Source organism: Leucoraja erinacea, chromosome 29 (genome assembly GCF_028641065.1).
Source record: "Leucoraja erinacea ecotype New England chromosome 29, Leri_hhj_1, whole genome shotgun sequence".
Classification (NCBI taxonomy): Eukaryota; Metazoa; Chordata; class Chondrichthyes; order Rajiformes; family Rajidae; genus Leucoraja; species Leucoraja erinaceus.
Window position 1 is genome coordinate 4,136,283 of NC_073405.1, and position 19,103 is coordinate 4,155,385.

Below are 19,103 nucleotides of genomic sequence, written 5' to 3' on the forward strand. Positions count from 1 at the left end.
GCCAATACTGCACTGGAATGTGGGAGTGATCCTACACAGACAAAAGAACGGATCTTCCAGCCATCTGTATTCCAGCTTCTTTATTGAAGTAGTTGTACAGACAAAACGATGAACAATGTTCAAGCAGGAACTGCAGAGGCTGGAAAATCGAAGGTAGACAAAATTGCTGGAGAAACTCAGCGGGTGCGGCAGCATCTATGGAGCGAAGGAAATAGGCAACGTTTCGGGCCGAAACGTTGCCTAATACCTTCGCTCCATAGATGCTGCTGCACCCGCTGAGTTTCTCCAGCAATTTTGCCTACCTTAAAAAGATGATCCTCTTTATTCTTAGAACTGAACGCCTGTAATGCCCCGGTCTCACTTAGGAAACCCCACCCAAGGGGTTTCCGTGCGGTCCCCAGAGGTTTTTGTCAGTCTCCCTACCTGCTTCCACTACCTGCAACCTCCGGCAACCACCTGCAACCTTTAGGAACCGCACGGAAACCTTGGGCGGGGCGCAAACATAGAAACATAGAAATTAGGTGCAGGAGTCGGCCATTCGGCCCTTCGAGCCTGCACCGCCATTCAATATGATCATGGCTGATCATCCAACTCAGTATCATGTACCTGCCTTCTCTCCATACCCCCTGATCCCCTTAGCCACAAGGGCCACATCTAACTCCCTCTTAAATATAGCCAATGAACTGGCCTCAACTACCCTCTGTGGCAGAGAGTTCCAGAGATTCACCACTCTCTGTGTGAAAAAAGTTCTTCTCATCTCGGTTTTAAAGGATTTCCCCCTTATCCTTAAGCTGTGACCCCTTGTCCTGGACTTCCCCAACATCGGGAACAATCTTCCTGCATCTAGCCTGTCCAAAGTCTCCAGAGGTTTCCGTTCAGGTTTCCTAAGTGGGACAGGGGCATTAACTTTACAGGCTTATCCTCCCACTGGATATCTGAGTATTATTGTACAATTTTCGCTTTTATCAGCGTTTTATGAGCGTTTGACGGCACTAGGCCAGTATTCGCTGGAGTTTAGCAGAATGAGGAGGTGGGGGGGCCTCATTGAAACGTACAGAATAGTGAAAGGCTTGTATAGAGTGGATGTGGAGAGGATGTTTCCACTAGTGGGAGAGTCTAGGACCAGAGGTCACAGCCTCGGAGTTAAAGGACGTTCTTTTAGGAAGGAGAGGAGGAGGGTGGTGAATATGTGGATTTCTTTGCCGCAGAAGGCTGTGGAGGCCGTCAGTGGAGAGATGTATTTAAGGCAGTGATAGATAGGTTCTTGATTAGTACGGGTGTCAGAGGTTATGGGGAGAAGGCAGGAGACTGGGATGCCGGGCGTCACGCACAAAGTCAGGCGCCCCGCCCAACTGATGAACCGATGATCAGCCGTGAGACGGAGAGGCGGTGGTGGTGTTGGCGGTAAGCGAAGGTCTGAAGGTCGCACAGCTGGCCGGGCTGCCGACCAATGGGGCCACGGGCGAGACGAGCTGCTGCTGCTGCACTCCACGGGCTGCACTACGTCGGGACGGGTGAGGCGGGGCCGGACGCGGCGCTCCGACCCGACAGTCCCCTCGACCCGAGTAGTGGCGGTCGAATACGGGACAAGGGCGGTCCCGTACGTTTGGACACGCTAGAGGCAGGAAACATGTTCCCAATGTTGGGGGGAGTCCAGAGCCAGGGGCCACAGTTTAAGAATAAGGAGTAAGCCAGTTAGAACGGAGACGAGGAAAAACATTTTCTCACAGAGAGTGGCGAGTCTGTGGAATTCTCTGCCTCAGAGGGTGGTGGAGGCCGGTTCTCTGGATATGTTCAAGAGAGAGCTAGATAGGGCTCTTAAAGATAGCGGAGTCAGCGGATATGGGGAGAAGGCAGGAACGGGGTACTGATTGAGGATGATCAGCCATGATCACATTGAATGGCAGTGTTGATTCGAAGGGCTGAATGGCCTACTCCTGCACCTATTGTCTATAGCCCAATGTACGGGATGTCCCGGCTAATACGGGACAGTTGGCAACCGTTGATACATGGGAACACGTACAGTGTGACTCGTCCAGTTAGCCTCTTTCCTGTTGTCGTTTCCACACAGATCTCGATGAGTGCGTCCAATCACCCAAACCATGCAACTTCATCTGCAAGAACTCGGAAGGAAGCTACCAATGCTCGTGTCCAAGAGGCTACATCCTGCAAGAAGATGGCAAGACATGTCGAGGTAATGGGACACTGAGAGACACTGCACCCGTTGCCAGGGCACCAATCATATTCGGCTTGTACTCGCTAGAATTTAGAAGATTGAGGGGGGATCTTATAGAAACTTACAAAATTCTTAAGGGGTTGGACAGACTAGATGCAGGATGGTTGCTCCCGATGTTGGGGAAGTCCAGAACAAGGGGTCACAGCTTAAGGATAAGGGGGAAATCCAGCACTCCACAAAAGTCCCCTTAAAAGTCTGAAGAAGAGTCTCGGCCCGAAACGTCACCCATTCCTTCTACCCAGAGATGCTGCCATTCCCGCTGAGTTACTCCAGCATTTTGTGTCTCACTCCATAAAAGTCCTTTGCTTAAGAGGTATATCGAAAGCCAAGCCATATATTATAGAGCAGAGACCATTGCCTGAGATAGACACAAAAATCTGGAGTAACCCAGCGGGACTTTCATATGAAGAAAGACTGGATAGACTCGGCTTGTACTCGCTAGAATTTAGAAGATTGAGGGGGGATCTTATAGAAACTTACAAAATTCTTAAGTGGTTGGACAGGCTCGATGCAGGAAGATTATTCCCGATGTTGGGGAAGTCCAGGACTAGGGTTCACAGTTTAAGGATAAGGGGGAAATCCTTTAGGACCGAGATTAGAAAAACATTTTTCACACAGAGAGTGGTGAGTCTGTGGAATTCTCTGCCACAGAAGGTAGTTGAGGCCACGGTTCATTGGCTATATTTAAGAGGGAGTTAGATGTGGCCCTTGTGGCTAAAGGGATCAGGGGGTATGGAGAGAAGGCAGGTACAGGATACTGAGTTGGATGATCAGCCATGATCATATTGAATGGCGGTGCAGGCTCGAAGGGCCGAATGGCCTACTACTGCACCTATTTTCCATAGCCACAGCTCTTTGGCTGCACTTCAGAGTCAGTAGGTACAGGTTCAAGGCCCTTCCACACCCTTGACTTCAGGCTGATAGTCCAACCCTACTGAGGGGGAACTGCATGAAGAGAGCTGTCATTTAGTTTAAGAAAGAACTGCAGATGCTGGAAAAAATCGAAGGTGGACAAAAATGCTGGAGAAACTCAGCGGGTGAGGCAGCATCTACGGAGCGAAGGAATAGGTGACGTTTTGGGTCGAGACCCTTAAGGGTGAGGCAACATCTATGATTCAGATTCAGATTCAGATTCAATTTTAATTGTCATTGTCAGTGTACAGTATAGAGACAACGCTATGGAGCGAAGGAATAGGTGACGTTTCGGGTCGAGACCCTTAAGGGTTCAGCAGCATCTATGGAGCGAAGGAATAGGTGACGTTTCGGGTCGAGACCCTTCCGGGTCTCGACCCGAAACGTCACCTATTCCTTCGCTCCATAGATGTTGCTGAACCCGCTGAGTTTCTCCAGCATTTTTGTCCACCTTCGATTTTCCAGCATCTGCACAGTTCAGAATAGAATAGAATAGAATAGAATAGAATAGAATAGAATAGTTTCTTTATTGTCATTGTAACATGAACCATGTACAACAAAATTTAAAATGTCAGCCAGTCAGTGCACCATTCAAACATTTCTAAAAGCTAAAGATACATACAAGGTAAAATATTAAAAGATAAACAACTAAATAAATATCACGAACAAAGCACGCATACACACCCAACCCTCCATCCTTCTGTCGATTTCACAGTGTACCACAGTCCCTTAGTCTGTATCGCCCCTGCGTTCCTTGGCGGCTACATTTAGTGCTTTTATAGCAGTGGGTAAAAACTGTTTTTTAGTCTATTTGTCCTTGTCCTTGTAGATCTGTACCGTCTGCCTGACGGCAACAGTTCAAACAGGGAGTGTCCGGGGTGGGAAATGTCCTTTATGATATTCTGGGATTTTCCTCCTTGGACTTGATGAACCAAATGGTTTCCTACGTTGGAGAATGTGAAACAATACGTTTTAACCCCATGATGCCTTCCTGCTCCCACTGGTCGACAGCCCTTGGACTTATTCCCATATTTATTCCCGACGTTTCCTCCGTAGATCTGGATGAATGCTCCACCAAGCAGCACAATTGCCAGTTCCTCTGTGTAAACACCATCGGATCCTTTGCCTGCAAGTGCCCGCCTGGATTCACGCAGCACCACACGTCGTGCATCGGTGAGTGAACCTCCGCCGTGTCAACGGTCAGGCCACTTTCCCCAGCATTCATTACAAGCCTGGCCGTAGATAGGATCATCCATGTCTGAGCCAGCCGGGGCACCTTGGGTGGATCGGGTCTGAGTGTACACCCGCTGAGTTTCTCCAGCATTTTTTTTCTACAAGCACAATATGAGGTGTTCTGGCCGATCCTGATGCATGTAATAGATCCTGGGAACTGTTTCAGAAGCGAATGGGAGTGTGCTGTTCTTATAAGGATAAGGGGGAAGTTTAAGGATAGGGGGGAAGTCTTTTAGGACCGAGATGAGAACATTTTATTTCACACAGAGAGTGGTGAATCTGTGGAATTCTCTGCCACAGAAAGTAGTTGAGGCCACAGTTCATTGGCTATATTTAAGAGGGAGTTAGATGTGGCCCGTGTGGCTAAAGGGATCAGGGGGTATGGAGAGAAGGCAGGTACAGGATACTGAGTTGGATGATCAGCCTTGATCATATTGAATGGCGGTGCAATCTCGAAGGGCCGAATGGCCTCTACTCCTGCACCTATTTTCTATGTTTCTATGACAGCACCCGTGGTCGGGATCGAACCCGGGTCTCGGGCGCTGCAAGTTAGATGTGGCTCTTGTGGCTAAAGGGATCAGGGGATATGGAGAGAAGGCAGGTAGGCGCATTGCGGTCATGACGGCGTACGCCTAGTGCTTGGCGTTGCGCGATGACGTCACCGCCCGGCGTGGCGTTGCGCCCGACACCATGCGACGCCCAAATTCAGCCGGCCCGCCTCCTGCCCAGCTGATTGGTAAGCGTGACATAAATGACATCACGCGCGAACTTAGCGCGAATCTACCGCGTACTTAGCACGAACTTCGCGTGAACTCCGCTTCCGTTTGGTCACGCCAAACGCATGCAAGTGGGACAGGCCCTTTAGGTTTTAGTCAGCGAGACATACTGACAATTAACTTTCTTTTCTTGTCCTCAGACAACAACGAGTGCATGAGTCAGTCTCCGATCTGTGGATCAAAGGGCACGTGCCAGAATACACCGGGCAGTTTCAGCTGCGATTGCCAGAAAGGATTCCTATTAGACGGCACCGGCTTCAACTGTGAAGGTAGAAACGCATCCAGAATCGGGCCCAGTTACTTTTGGCCGGCGTGTAACTTGCTTTCAGGGCTAAAGCTGGCTCAGAATTCCACAACGAAGCTGGTGACGGTCCAAGCAACGGAGGTGACCACTGCCCCGTGACATTGTGCACAGGCCTCGATTCGTTGCGTGTAGGAAGGAACTGCCGATGCTGGTTTAGACTAAAGATAGACACAAAATGCTGGTGTAACTCAGTGACGTTTGGGTCGAGACCCTTAAGGGTGAGGCAACATCTATGGAGCGAAGGAATAGGTGACGTTTCGGGTCGAGACCCTTAAGGGTGAGGCAACATCTATGGAGCGAAGGAATAGGTGACGTTTCGGGTCGAGACCCTTACGGGTCTCGACCCGAAACGTCACCTATTCCTCCGCTCCATAGATGCTGCCTCACCCGCTGAGTTTCTCCAGCATTTTTGTCTGCCTTCGATTTTTCCAGAATCTGCCAACATACAGTAACACGATGATTGTGGATGGGAGATCCTGTTGTGTCAGTGATTAAGATCCAAGTCTCGGGATTTTAAGCCTCTGAACAGCCATGATCACATTGAATGGCAGTGCTGGCTCGAAGGGCCGAATGGCCTACTCATGCGCCTATTGTCTATTGTTTATTGATGGTCTTCAGAGGTAGTGAAAAGCTTATTTTGTTGCGTGCTATCCACACAGTGTAAGGACAATACATGATTACAATCAGGCCGTCCCCAGTGTACAGATTCAAGATTCAAGATACAATATCTCTCAGTGGGGTAAAACTGCCACTTTTAGTCCCCCCCCCCCCCCCCCCCCCTGTACCGTCTGCCAGACGGTCAAAGTCAAACAGGCCCCCCGGGTGGCGATGGCGATTGTCCCGCGGGGATTTTTTGATGCAAACGCCGGGTGTATGTCAAGGTAAGGTCGAGGGCAGCCGGGTTCTTCTTGATTGTTAGAGCCCCTCTGGAGCGTGCGCTCTGCAGAGTGTGCAGCTGGTGTACCACACGCATTCCAAGCCGCGCGGGCTGTGCTGTGAGGCCCCGCTCCAGGAGCTCTTCGACCCCAGCAAACTCGGGAGGGAGTTATTCGCCTGAGCACCCTGAAAAGCGCAGTCTCTGCAGGGACCCGCGGGCTCCCAGCGCAGTGCCGTTCGCCAGCCCCACATCAGTAGCAGCCTCCGAATCTCCGGAGGTCGGGCCGCAGCAGCGCTCCACCACCGCTCCACCACCATTGTGGATTGCTCCTGTTGTGTCGGCCAGCTCCAAGTCGACGGTGAGGTGAGTTCTGAACAGCCATGATCCATTGAATGGCAGTGCCCGGTCGAAGGTTGGAAGGCCTACTCCACCTATTGCTATTGTTTATTGATGGTCCCCAACTACAGTGGAAAGACCGTTGCGTGCAATCCACACAGAAAAAGGTTCGGTCTCCAGTGCCCAGTGTACAGATACAGGATACAGGGAATAATGTTTAATGCAGGTAAAGCCTGTTTAAAGATAGTCCACTGGGTTACATAGTCGCTGAGGACTGCTCTCTAGTTGGTGATCTGGTGGTTCAGTTGCCTGATAACAGCTGGGATGAAACTGCTCCTGAATCTGGAGGCGTGCGTTTACACCGTACTCTCTCACCCACAGATGTTGGAAGTGCCCCTGAACCTGGAGGCGAGCTATTAACCTTCCTCTCTGCCCCACAGATGTAGATGAATGTGACGGCAACCACCGCTGCCAACACGGCTGCCAGAACATGCTGGGTGGATACAGATGCAGCTGCCCGCAAGGCTACATGCAGCACTACCAGTGGAACCAATGTGTGGGCAAGTACCGCAGCTATTCTGAAATATTCACAAGGGCGGTCACGGTGGCGCGTAGAGTTGCTGCCTTACAGCGCTTGCAGCGTCGGAGTCCCAGGGGATCGACCCCGACCACGGGTGCTGTCTGTACGGAGTTTGCACGTTCTCCCCGTGACCCTGTGGGTTTTCTCCGAGATCTTCTGTTTCCTCCCACACTCCAAAGACGTACAGGTTTGTTGGTAAATTGGCTTGGTGTAAGAGTACATTGCCCCGTGTGGGGGTGTGGTGTGTGTGTGTGTGTGGTGTGTGTGTGTGTGTGTGTGTGTGTGTGTGTGTGTGTGTGTGTGTGAGTGTGTGTGTGTGTGTGTGTGTGTGTGTGTGTGTGTGTGTGTGTGTGTGTGTGTGTGTGTGTGTGTGTGTGTGTGTGTGTGTGTGTGTGTGTGTGTGTGTGTTGTGTGTGTGTGATCGTGTTAGTGTGCGTGGATCGCTGGTGGGTGTGGACTCGGTGGGCCGGAGGGCCTGTTTCCGCGCTGTATCTCTAAACTAAACTAAGATTGTTATTGGAGCCGAATTGAAAATGCCACGAGTATAACCTTGGCAAACCCGCGGCGTGATATCTTGGTCCCGAGCATCGATTGATAAACAGCACTGAAACGCAATGGTGCCTTGTAATAAATTCCCACTGCTGCCCACACAACAAGTCACCAATCGCGGTAAAATGAGATGAAATATTGCCCGAAGATGAGCTACCATGAGCAGAATTTAAAAAAAAAACCCTTCTTATCCCAACAAAAATTAAAGTGCTGGAGGAACTCAGTGGGTCAGGCAGCATCTGTGGAGAGAATGGCCAGACGATGTTTCAGAAGGTAAACATGGACTGCAAGTAATTTGAAAGCAAATCACTCAACAGTGACATTCATCATTTAGCCCCTTGAACCAGGACTAAGATGATTCTGACTCTAGCTTCTGCAAAGACCAGTTGCACTTATAATGCTAGTGAGTAGGGTTGGCAACTGTCCCGTACTAACCGGGACATCCTGTATATTGGGCTAAGTTAGTTTGTCCCATACGGGACCGCCCTTGTATTTGACCGCTGCTACTCGGGTCGAGGGGACTGTCGGATCGGAGCGCTGCATCCGACCCCGCCTCACCCGTCCCGACGTAGTGCAGCCCATGGAGTGCAGCAGCAGCAGCAGCGCCTCGCCAGTGGCCCCGTTGGTCGGCAGCCCGGCCATCTGTCCGACCTTCGGACCTTCGCTTATCGCCGACACCACCCATCATGGCCGATCATCGGTTCATGAGTTGGACGGGGCGCCGGACTTTGCGCCCGGGCCAAAACTCCTCAGCTGGCCCGCCCGCCGGCTGGGCTTTGTGTGCAGTCCAGCGCCCGGGGCCAACTCATCATTCACCCAGCCACGGTTGATCCGGTCAATGAATTGCCGTCGGGAATTTGTCCCGTATTTTGTCTCGACGCGAAACATCGCCCGTTCCTTCTCCCCATAGATGCTGCCTCACCCGCTGAGTTCCTCCAGCATTTTGTGTCTACCTCCCATCCAGCAGATGGCAGTGTTGCCTGGAGTGTGTACCTGACCAATCTCTTCTTTATTTTTCAGATGAGAACGAGTGCAGCAATCCCACCGCTTGTGGCGCTGCCTCGTGTTACAACACCCTGGGCAGTTACAAATGCCTCTGCCCATCCGGCTTCGACTTTGACCAGTACGGTGGGGGATGTCAGGACGTGAACGAGTGCTCAGCCTCGGGAAACCCCTGCTCTTATGGCTGCTCCAACACAGACGGTGGCTACCTCTGTGGTTGCCCAGGCGGCTACTACCGAGCGGGACAAGGGTGAGTGACGAGTCCGTCTTGCCTTTGCTGAACCTGGAGCTTGGGGTGGGGGGCAGAAAGCAATGTGGAAGGCGTGAAGAGTGGAGAGCCAAATAAAATCTGAAAAAAAAATAATTGGAGGTTTAACCAGATATGTGTAAGAATACGGGGTCGGCCATTTAGGACTGAGATGAGGAGAAACATTTTCACGCAGAGAGTTGTGAATCTGTGGAATTCTCTGCCACAGAAGGCAGTGGAGGCCGATTCACTGGATGTTTTCAAAAGAGAGTTAGATATAGCTCAGGGCTAACTGAATCAAGGGATATGGGGAGAAAGCAGGAACGGGGTACTGATTTTGCAAGATCAGCCATGATCATATTGAATGGCTGTGATGGCTCGAAGGGCCGAATGCCCTACTCCTGCACCTATTGTCTATGTTTCTAAGAAGGAACTACAGATCCTGGTTACTTGGGTCCAGAGATACGTCACTTATTCCTTGTCTCCAGAGATGCTGCCTGACTTGCTGAGTTGTTCCAGCATTTTGTGTCCAGCTATCATTAGATATTTTAGATCTGTTCACAAATATCTGAAATTGAACTCTTCCGTAGCCTGGGTTCCCATTTTTTTGAGGTTCCCAAAGGAGAATCACAACTTAAGCTCATCGTAGAACTAGGAAGAGCTTGTGTATGCTTTAGGGAGACAAAAGAAATCCCCCTCCCCTTTTACCCCCCCCCCCCCCACCCACCACCATCTTCCCTGCGCCCCACCTGCGTTCCCTCGTACACATCGCGGTCACCGTGGCGCAGCGGTAGAGTTGCTGCCTTGCAGCCAATGCAGCGCCGGAGACCCAGGTTCGATCCCGACCTCGAGTTTGTACGTTCTCCCCGTGACCTGCGTAGGTTTTTCTCCGAGATCTTCGGTTTCCCCCCACACTCCAAAGACGTGCAGGTTTGTAGGTTAATTGGCGTTGGTTTAAATGTAACAATTGTCCGGGGATCGCTGGTCGGCGCGGACCCGGTGAATCGAAATGTATCTCTAAACTAAACTAAACTAACTAACAGTGTGGCCCGGCTGAGTTACTCCAGCGCTTCGTGTCTGTGTGTGTGTGTATTCACTACGGGCAGTGTTTGGGGAGTGCCGCACACTTGACTCTTTGAACACAACCAGTTGGCCTTGCGGAAGATTCCCCATAACGTGACCTCAACAGGTCAGGACAGTGGCTGCCAGAATGAAGGGATATACTTGTAAAATGACTTACTGCACACACAAGTCATGGTGCGAGAAAGACAGTGGCAGGGCCGACCTGTGCAGCAACGTCCTCTACCGTCCTCATGGGGTAGTGGGGGCGCTTGATGGCAAGGTTGAGGTCCTTGGGGTTGATGCAGATCCGGATCTCGCTCTTGTCCTTCTTGGCGGCGACGACCATGGTGGAGACCCACCTGGTGGGAGCGCTCACCTCCTTGAGGATGCCCATGGTCACCATATCCCGCAGAGTTGATCCCACTTCTGACACCATGTAAAATGACTTACTGCACACACAAGTCTTTTTACTGTAACTGTTTATTAAACTGAGACTTTACACTAAGCTGTAGCTGTCCGTGGTCATCACTGGAGCTAGAGAGCGAGCTAGAGGTGGGGACACTACAATTATATGGTGCAATGGGGAGTGGTTAGTAGTCGCACTACCTACTGATCAAAGGTGTAAATGGCAAGGCATAAATAATTCCTTCGCACAACCTACTTCAAAGGTGATGCTGCCTGACCTTCGCTCCATGATGCTGCCTGACCCGCTGAGTTTCTCCTACATTTTTGTCTACCTTCAGTAGACGTTGCGATCACTGTCGTACACGGCAATGTAAGGAACGAGGGAAAACATGAAATGTAATTCTTCCCTCTCCTTGTTTCCCAAAAGGGAAGTTGTTAAACGATGCAAGACATTTACTTGAACCCCCCACCCCCTTATTATCAAGGTCCTTGTAATTATAATAAAAAATTGTTTGCACCAGGAAGGATAAATCATCTCTACTCCGTCAAATATGTTATTACATTTTCCACCTTCAACAGCAGGTACAGCTTGCATTAATAAAAGGCCTTTAATGTAAAGTACCAGACATCTGGACCAGCAATCCCTTGCTTCTATTCCCCGCTGCCTTCTCAAATCTTCAAGCTCGCTGACAGAGTCAGTAACTAATCTTTACTGGGCACCATCCAGACCTCACCAAAGCACCACCGTCGCATTCCTTCCTATAATCCACATGCTTCCTCGCTCACCCACCCCCTCTCCTCTACACGATCCTTTGGATTGCAGTTGCCACCCTGTTTCACGCCCATCCCTGCTGGAATCCCACACTCACTCAGTAATAAAACTCCTGTAGAGTGACTGTACCCAGAACTCTGCGGCTAGATTCAGATGGTATCAATTTAAATTCCTGATTTTATAATGGGCGGCACGGTGGAGCAGCGGTAGAGTAGCTGCCTGACAGCGCTTGTAGCGCCAGAGACCCGGGTTCGATCCCGGCTACGGGTGCGTGTATGTACGGAGTTTGTACGTTCTCCCCGGGACCCGCGTGGGTTTGCTCCGAGATCCTCGGTTTCCTCCCACACTCCAAAGACGTGTAGGTTTGTAGGCTAATTGGCTCGGTGTATGTGTAAATTGTCCCTGGTTTGTGTAGGAGGGTGTTAGTGTGCGGGGATCGCTGGTCAGCACGGACTCGGTGGGCCGAAGGGCCTGCTTGTGCGCTGTACCTCTAAACTAAACTAATAGCAGAAAGTGTGCACTGGAAAGATGATCTTTGATAGTATATTTAGAATGTTATAACTTGTAGGTACACAAAAGAAAACTGGAGAAACTCAGCTGGTGCAGCAGCATCTATGGAGCGAAGGAAATAGGCAACGTTTCGGGCCGAAACCCCATCTTCAGACTGATGGAGGGTGGGGGGGGAGGCAGGGAGAAGAAAGGGAAAAGGAGGAGGAGGAGGAGGAGCCTGAGGGCTGAGGGAGAGCTAGGAAGGGGAGGAGACAGCAAGGGGGTAACAGAATTGGGAGAATTAGCAGTTAGAGAGAACTGTCTCTGGAGGGAGGAGGAGAACTTCTGAATAGGCATCCATACATCTAGAGGTGTGTAAGAAAGAACTGCAGATGCTGGTTTAAATCGAAGGTAGATACAAAAAGCCGGAATTACTCAGCGGGGACAGGCATCATCTCTGGAGGGAAGGAATGGGCGACGTTTCGGGTCGAGACCCTTCTTCAGACAGGTTAGGGATTAGGGAAACGAGAGATATAGTTGGTGATGTGGAGAGATAAAGAACAATGAAAGAGAGATAAGCAAAAAAAAGTAAGGATGACAAAGGAAACAGGCCATTTGTTTGTTGGGTGAAAATGAGAAGCCAGCGCGACTCGGGTGTGGGGGAGGGATGGAGAGAGAGGGAATACCCGGGGCTACCTGAAGCTAGAGAAATCAATGTTCATACCACTGGGCTGTAAGCTGCCCAGACGAAATGTGAGATGCTGCTCCTCCAATTTGCGTTTAGCCCCACTGTGACAATGGAGGAGACCCAGGACAGAGAGGTCTGTGCGGGAAGGTGAATGAAAGTGTTTGGCAACTGGGAGATCTGTTGTAACTGTTCAAGAAGGAACTGCAGATGCTGGAAAATGGAAGGTAGACAAAAGTGCTGGTGAAACACAGCGGGTGCGGCAGCATCTATGGAGCGAAGGGGATAGATATTTCCTTCGCTCCATAGATGCTGCCACACCCGCTGAGTTTCGCCAGCACTTTTGTGTACCTCAGGTTATTGTTACTGGTGTGTTTAGATTTTGCACTGACTGCTTTTGTGTTTGTTGCTTTGTATGTACAGACACTGTATAACTGGAATGGGCTTCGGGAACGGCCAGTATCTGCCTGAGGAGGAGGAGGAGGTGGCGGAGGAGAATGTGTTGTCGCCCGAGACCTGTTACGAGTGTAAGATCAACGGCTATCCCAAGCGAGGCAGGCACAGGAGGAGCGCCAACGGCACTGGATCCCATGAGGTAATTCGTAGAAAGAAAACACACTGCGCAAGAATGCTACTCGCTTTCCAAATATTTCGCAGTCCAATACTCCAGATACTTGAGTATAGGGGCAGGGAGGTTCTACTGCAGTTGTACGGGGCCTTGGTGAGACCACACCTGGAGTATTGCGTACAGTTTTGGTCTCCTAATCTGAGGAAAGACATTCTTGCCATAGAGGGAGCACAGAGAAGGTTCACCAGACTGAGGGATGTCAGGACTTTCATATGAAGAAAGACTGGATAAACTCGGCTTGTACTCGCTAGAATTTAAAAGATTGAGGGGGGATCTTATAGAAACTTACAAAATTCTTAAGGGGTTGGACAGGCTAGATGCAGGAAGATTGTTCCCGATGTTGGGGAAGTCCAGAACAAGGGGTCACACAGTTTAAGGATAAGGGGGAAGTCTTTTAGGACCGAGATGAGAAAAAAAAATTTCAGTGGTGAATCTGTGGAATTCTCTGGCACAGAATGTAGTTGAGGCCAGTTCATTGGCTATATTTAAGAGGGAGTTAGATGTGGCCCTTGTGGCTAAAGGGATCAGGGGGCACAGAGAGAAGGCAGGTACAGGATATTGAGTGGGATGATCAGCCATGATCATATTGAATGGCGGGTGCAGGCTCGAAGGGCCGAATGGCCTCTACTCCTGCACCTAATTTCTGTTTCCAAAAATGAGAGTATTTTTGGCCTGATGTGGTTGTACTTACCTCATACTTTCTTGGAAATGTCAGAAAGGTATCCCTTGTAAGCAATGTAATCATTTTGTTTTTCAAACGACAGAATCACAAAATTAGTCTGGCGAGCTTGGACATCGACGCACCGATCCCGCTGAATGTGAATATCTCCAACCTGGGAATCCATGATCACATCATGGAATTCCTGCCTGCCATCGAGCCCCTGGAAAACCACGTGCGCTACATGATCTCCGGCGGGAACAGGGCCAGCTTCTTCCGGATACACCAGAAGAACGGACTCAGTTACCTCCATCTGAGCCACAAAAAGCCAGCACGAGGGAAGTACACTCTGGAGATTTCCAGCCTGCCTCTGTACAGGAAGAAAGAACTCCTGAAACTGGAAGATGAGAATGACGTTGACTACCTCGTGGGCGATCTCGGTGAGGCCCTTCGAATGAAACTCCAGATCCATCTTCTCTGATGTTCCTTACTCTGTCTCTCTCGGAGGGGGTGAAAAGCCCATTCTAAATAGCACCTCAGCACCAATCTGCCAATGTGATACTTGATGATGGGATACCGGGCTGTGTCAGCCCAACAAAACCTTATAACAATACTCCTATTCATACGGCCAACATACTGTCCCAATCTCACACATGCAACAGGTTTATCAGGCACTAATTGAGTAGGTAGAAGGGCTCGTTAATATTTAAGATTAGGGATTGGAGTATCCCAGTTTTCCTGTGTGAAGTTTAGGCCTAAAGTTGTAGGACAAAACGCGTTCCATTTGATCTTATTTGATTGTGCACGCCGGGTTGATTGCATTCGTCGAAGCAGGGAAGGTTCAACCACGTGAAGGTTGCATTCTCCCACCCCCTGAAGTCTAGTGAAACAAATTAAGAATATTTCATGATGGATTCGACTTTGTTGAAGTAAAATAAACACACCTGATTGGAAAGTTGATGAGGTCAAATGTCAGCAACCAAGTGCTACTGTCAGAGTTGGGATTTTTTTTTTTTCAAATTTAGAAGATCAATGGATAATATTTGTTTTACATTTACCTATCTAATGTCCTTATGATCGATTTAATCTTTGAAGAATTTTCCAGAGAAGGGCCCTATCCCAGTCACCAGCCCGTAATGTTCACATCAATCTCCCACCATTTCGAGCCCAGTTTTAGTTAATTTGACTTTATTTTTCCTAAATCTTTCAATTCTGTTTTTAGACAATAGACAATGGGTGCAGGAGTAGGCCATTCGGCCTGCACCGCCATTCAATGTGATCATGGCTGATCATCCCCAATCAGTATCCCCGTTCCTCATATCCCCCTGACTCCACTATCTCTAAGAGCCCCATCCAGCTCTCTCTTGAAAGCATCCAGAGATCCTGCCTCCACCTGCCCTCTGAGGCAGAGAATTCCACAGACTCACCACTCTCTGTGAGAAAAAGTGTTTCCTCATCTCCGTTCTAAATGGCTTACCCCTCATTCTTAAACTGTGTGGCCCCTGGTTCTGGACTCCCCCAACATCGGGAACATGTTTCCTGCCTCTAGCGTGTCCAAGCCCTTAACAACCTTTTTTTTTTTTGTTGAGGATTATATATCAAACCAGAAAACTCTGACCAGACTAAATTGTTTGCAGAAATGATGGTTGGTTTATTGCGAAGAATTTTGATTGAACCAAATTGCCCGCTGATTATTAAGCAACGCTAGGCCAGTGAAGTCAGACGAGTCTTTCCATCATCATTTTGTATCATTTTAACTTTATAAGAACTGGCAATGAAAGGCATTATCTTCAAGATTATGCTGGAGAAACTCAGCGGGTGAGGCAGCATCTATGGAGTGAAGGAATAGGTGACGTTTCGGGTCGAGACCCTTAAGGGTGAGGCAGCATCTATGGAGCGAAGGAATAGGTGACGTTTCGGGTCGAGACCCTTAAGGGTGAGGCAGCATCTATGGAGCGAAGGAATAGGTGACGTTTCGGGTCGAGACCCTTCCGGGTCTCGACCCGAACCGTCACCTATTCCTTCGCTCCATAGATGCTGCCTCGCCCGCTGAATTTCTCCAGCGTTTTCTGTCTGCCTTCGATTTTTCCAGCATCTGCAGTTCTTTCTTGAACATCTTCAAGTTCACTCCTCTTTCGATTGTAATTGTGGGGGGGGGTTTATTCTGCTTCACCGAGTCGGGATTCATTTAAAAAAAATCACAGCGTCATCGGTAATTAGGAATGACTGCATGTGTCACCGCAGGAGTTTCCGTAACATCCAAGCATTGTTGAGCCAGCACAGCCAATATCCCACCATCCTTTATCCTAGCTTCCACATTCCACAAGTGAGAGAGATCCACTCCCGAAAAACACTTCAGTATCAAGAGGCAAAGGAATGTTATAACCAGTGGATTCAGAATTCCCCATGTCCCAATGGCTTGATCCACTGGTGAGTCTACTGAATATTCCAGGTATATGTCAAAAAAAGGTCAGGCTCCCGCTGGCATCTTGTTCCACAGACGGTGTGAGGGTTTTGCTGGTAGGTGCCGGCTGTTCTTGCCCGCTGAAGTGTCCTCAGTCCAGCAAACTCGAGGCCTTCTAGTCTGAGGAAGGGTCTCGACCCGAAACGTCACCCATTCCTTCTCTCTGGAGATGCTGCCTGTCCCGCTGAGTTACTCCAGCATTATTGTGGCCGTCTAGTCCTTTCATTCCAGTCTGCAATGTTCCTATTTTACCGTCCTTGTTCCACTCTGCAATGATCGTTCTTTTGCCGTCCGAGAATCGTAGATTTTAATGCTCAGTCTGACAGCCCCCTAGCAGTTTTGGCAAGAGAAAGAGGTTCCTGCATTTGGTTACAATTAGGAATTACTTTACAGAAGTGTATAGTGTCATCTGAACGTTTGACCCTCTCCTTGCCCGACCACAACCAGCCTGAATGCTCCATCACCCCGCACATTCAACCCAAACACTGCCACCTAGCAGAGATAGCATTAGCTGGTGGGAAGGCCTACTCGTGCCTTGGTTTTGTGTATTCACAGGTTGTAGGAGTAGAATTTAGGCCATTCGGCCCATCGAGTCCACTCTGCCACTCAATCGTGGCTGATCTCTGCCTCCCAACCCCATTTTCCTGCCTTCTCCCCATAACCCTTGACACCCCGTTCTAATCAAGAATTTGTCTATCTCTGTCTTAAAAATATCCACTGACAACATATCCTTATGTTCCTATTCTCACCGTCCCAAAGGAAGAGATTTAGTCTCTTAATTTATCTGTCGACGGAGATAGAAGGGGATCTGGCCTATTCCCCACAACAGCTTGTTATCTTTGGAATCCCATCCTTTGCAACCAGCAGAAGAACACAATCAGTCCCGTACTTCAGTTCAGGCTGAGGTAGTGGAGTTATGCATGGGAGCTATTAAAATGATACATGCCATAGAAAAAATACATCTATCAATGCCCCAGATATAACAGGACACAAAGTATTCGTGTTCTGTTGAAGGGGAAGCACGAGGAGGTTCTATTTCACCCCCGACCCTTTTAACCACAAAAGACTGAAAACCAAGCAGGTTGAATTCCATCCAGCTCTCAATTGGCAAAGCCCTGGGGTGGGTGAATGATGTTTCACCAATAGCTCCCTCATCACGGATTCTGGGTTCCAAGACAGTCTTATTCATCATTGCTTCTAAACAACAGCAGGTAAACCAAAACTGGATATCAACATTTCTTTCTTAAAAGAGGCCCATACTAGCCTGAGCAGATCTTGTTCTTGCGGCCTTGTGCCACGCAAGTTGTTTCTGAAGGGTGCTTAACAGTGGCGGACTGGGTCTAAATATATTGGTTGCCAGGAGATAAAGGGGGCCCACTTCATCAGGGGCCCACTTGCCATCGGGCAAGCTGACACCCTGGCCAGTCCACCACTGGTGCTTAACATACAGGCTCCGATGTACTTTTATTTTGTGATGACCTAGACCGAGGCAGTCTGTGAGTAAACCTCTTGACAGAGTATGTCCGACTATTGGGGATATGGCACCTTGACTGAACTTTATAACAGCACGGAGCCCTGCAAACCATCTCATCGTGCCGGTCGGAGCTAGCTCTGTCAACTGGATTACAAAGGAATATTCCCTCTGGTCACTGCCTCGAAAATAGCTCGTAACGTTGAACCGTGCTTCAGGTTGAAGGACATGGTCATGCGAGCGGCGTTTTTGCCAGGGCGTGTAGAAGGACCGTTTTGCTCGACCACTGATTTCACCGCTCCAATCCCCCATCTTTTCCACGGAGATTTAACAAGTGAGTTAATCTTACCCGCTTCAAATAATCCCACTTGGACATGGCCCAGTGCAGGCAAATCAGTTTCATTAAGGTGCTAATGTTGGAGGAATAACACGTTTAACCTCAGACTTCCTGCATTCCTGTTGTCCAGTAGTGCAATTGACCTTACAATGGTGCTAGTATCTAAATTCAGGGTTCCTGCACTATCCATCCCATTTTATATTTATGTATAACCAACATTTTGTACTGTTCGTCAAAATATTTTTTGTGAGACCATATCTTGTAGCTTTTTTTTTTGTAAACATCCACTTCATGTAAAATAGAGGACGTGTTTATACTGTAATCAGCTAGTGACAAACTTGAAAAACAACTTTTTTTTTTAAATTGTAAACCTGTAATACTGTATACAGATTTTTCTACTGCAAAAGAGGGTTATGAATATAGTAATTCTGCCTAAAACACTGGACCCTCATCATCTGTCGACCATTCTGAATTTTGTATTAATGATGTGAAGCCAGAACTGCCAAAAAAATGAAGTACTGTTACACCACAGGCCCAGGCCAGCCTCGTTCATGTGTGTCCTGGTGTGTCATCATTTGGTGCGGAGGGTTTGGGGTGGGAGGGGGCTGGGGGATAAAGCAGAGCATAACAAACGCAACAGGTTCCCGAGTTGGTGCCCTTACAGCGCTCGCAGTGCCAGAGACCCGGGTTGGATCAGGCCTATCTTGGGTTATAGAAACATAGAAAATAGGTGCAGGAGGAGGCCATTCGGCCCTCCGAGCCAGCACCGCCATTCATTGTGATCATGGCTGATCGTCCCCAATCAATAACCCGTGCCTGCCTTCTCCCCATAATCCCTTGATACCACTAGCCCCTAGAGCTCCATCTAACTCTCTCTTAAATCCAGTGATTTGGCCTCCACTGCCCTCTGTGGCAGGGAATTCCACAAATTCACAACTCTGGGTGAAAAAGTTTTTTCTCACCTCGGTCTTAAATGGCCTCCCCTTTATTCTAAGACTGTGGCCCCTGGTTCTGGACTCGTCCGACATTGGGAACATTTTTCCTGCATCTAGCTTGTCCAGTCCTTTTATAATTTTATAT

General features: G+C 49.1%; 1 protein-coding gene across 1 annotated transcript in view; it reads left to right on the forward strand.

Moving 5' to 3' along the window:
- The window catches only part of fbn2b (fibrillin 2b), a 202,553-nt gene extending 183,980 nt beyond the window's left edge, over nucleotides 1-18,573 (forward strand). Inside the window, 7 exon segments of the mRNA XM_055658365.1 lie at nucleotides 2,072-2,194; nucleotides 4,205-4,321; nucleotides 5,298-5,426; nucleotides 7,115-7,234; nucleotides 8,824-9,055; nucleotides 12,889-13,060; nucleotides 13,858-18,573. Coding sequence (XP_055514340.1) covers nucleotides 2,072-2,194; nucleotides 4,205-4,321; nucleotides 5,298-5,426; nucleotides 7,115-7,234; nucleotides 8,824-9,055; nucleotides 12,889-13,060; nucleotides 13,858-14,232 — 1,268 coding nt within the window. The 3' untranslated portion in view covers nucleotides 14,233-18,573.
- The last annotated feature ends 530 nt before the right edge of the window (nucleotides 18,574-19,103 follow it).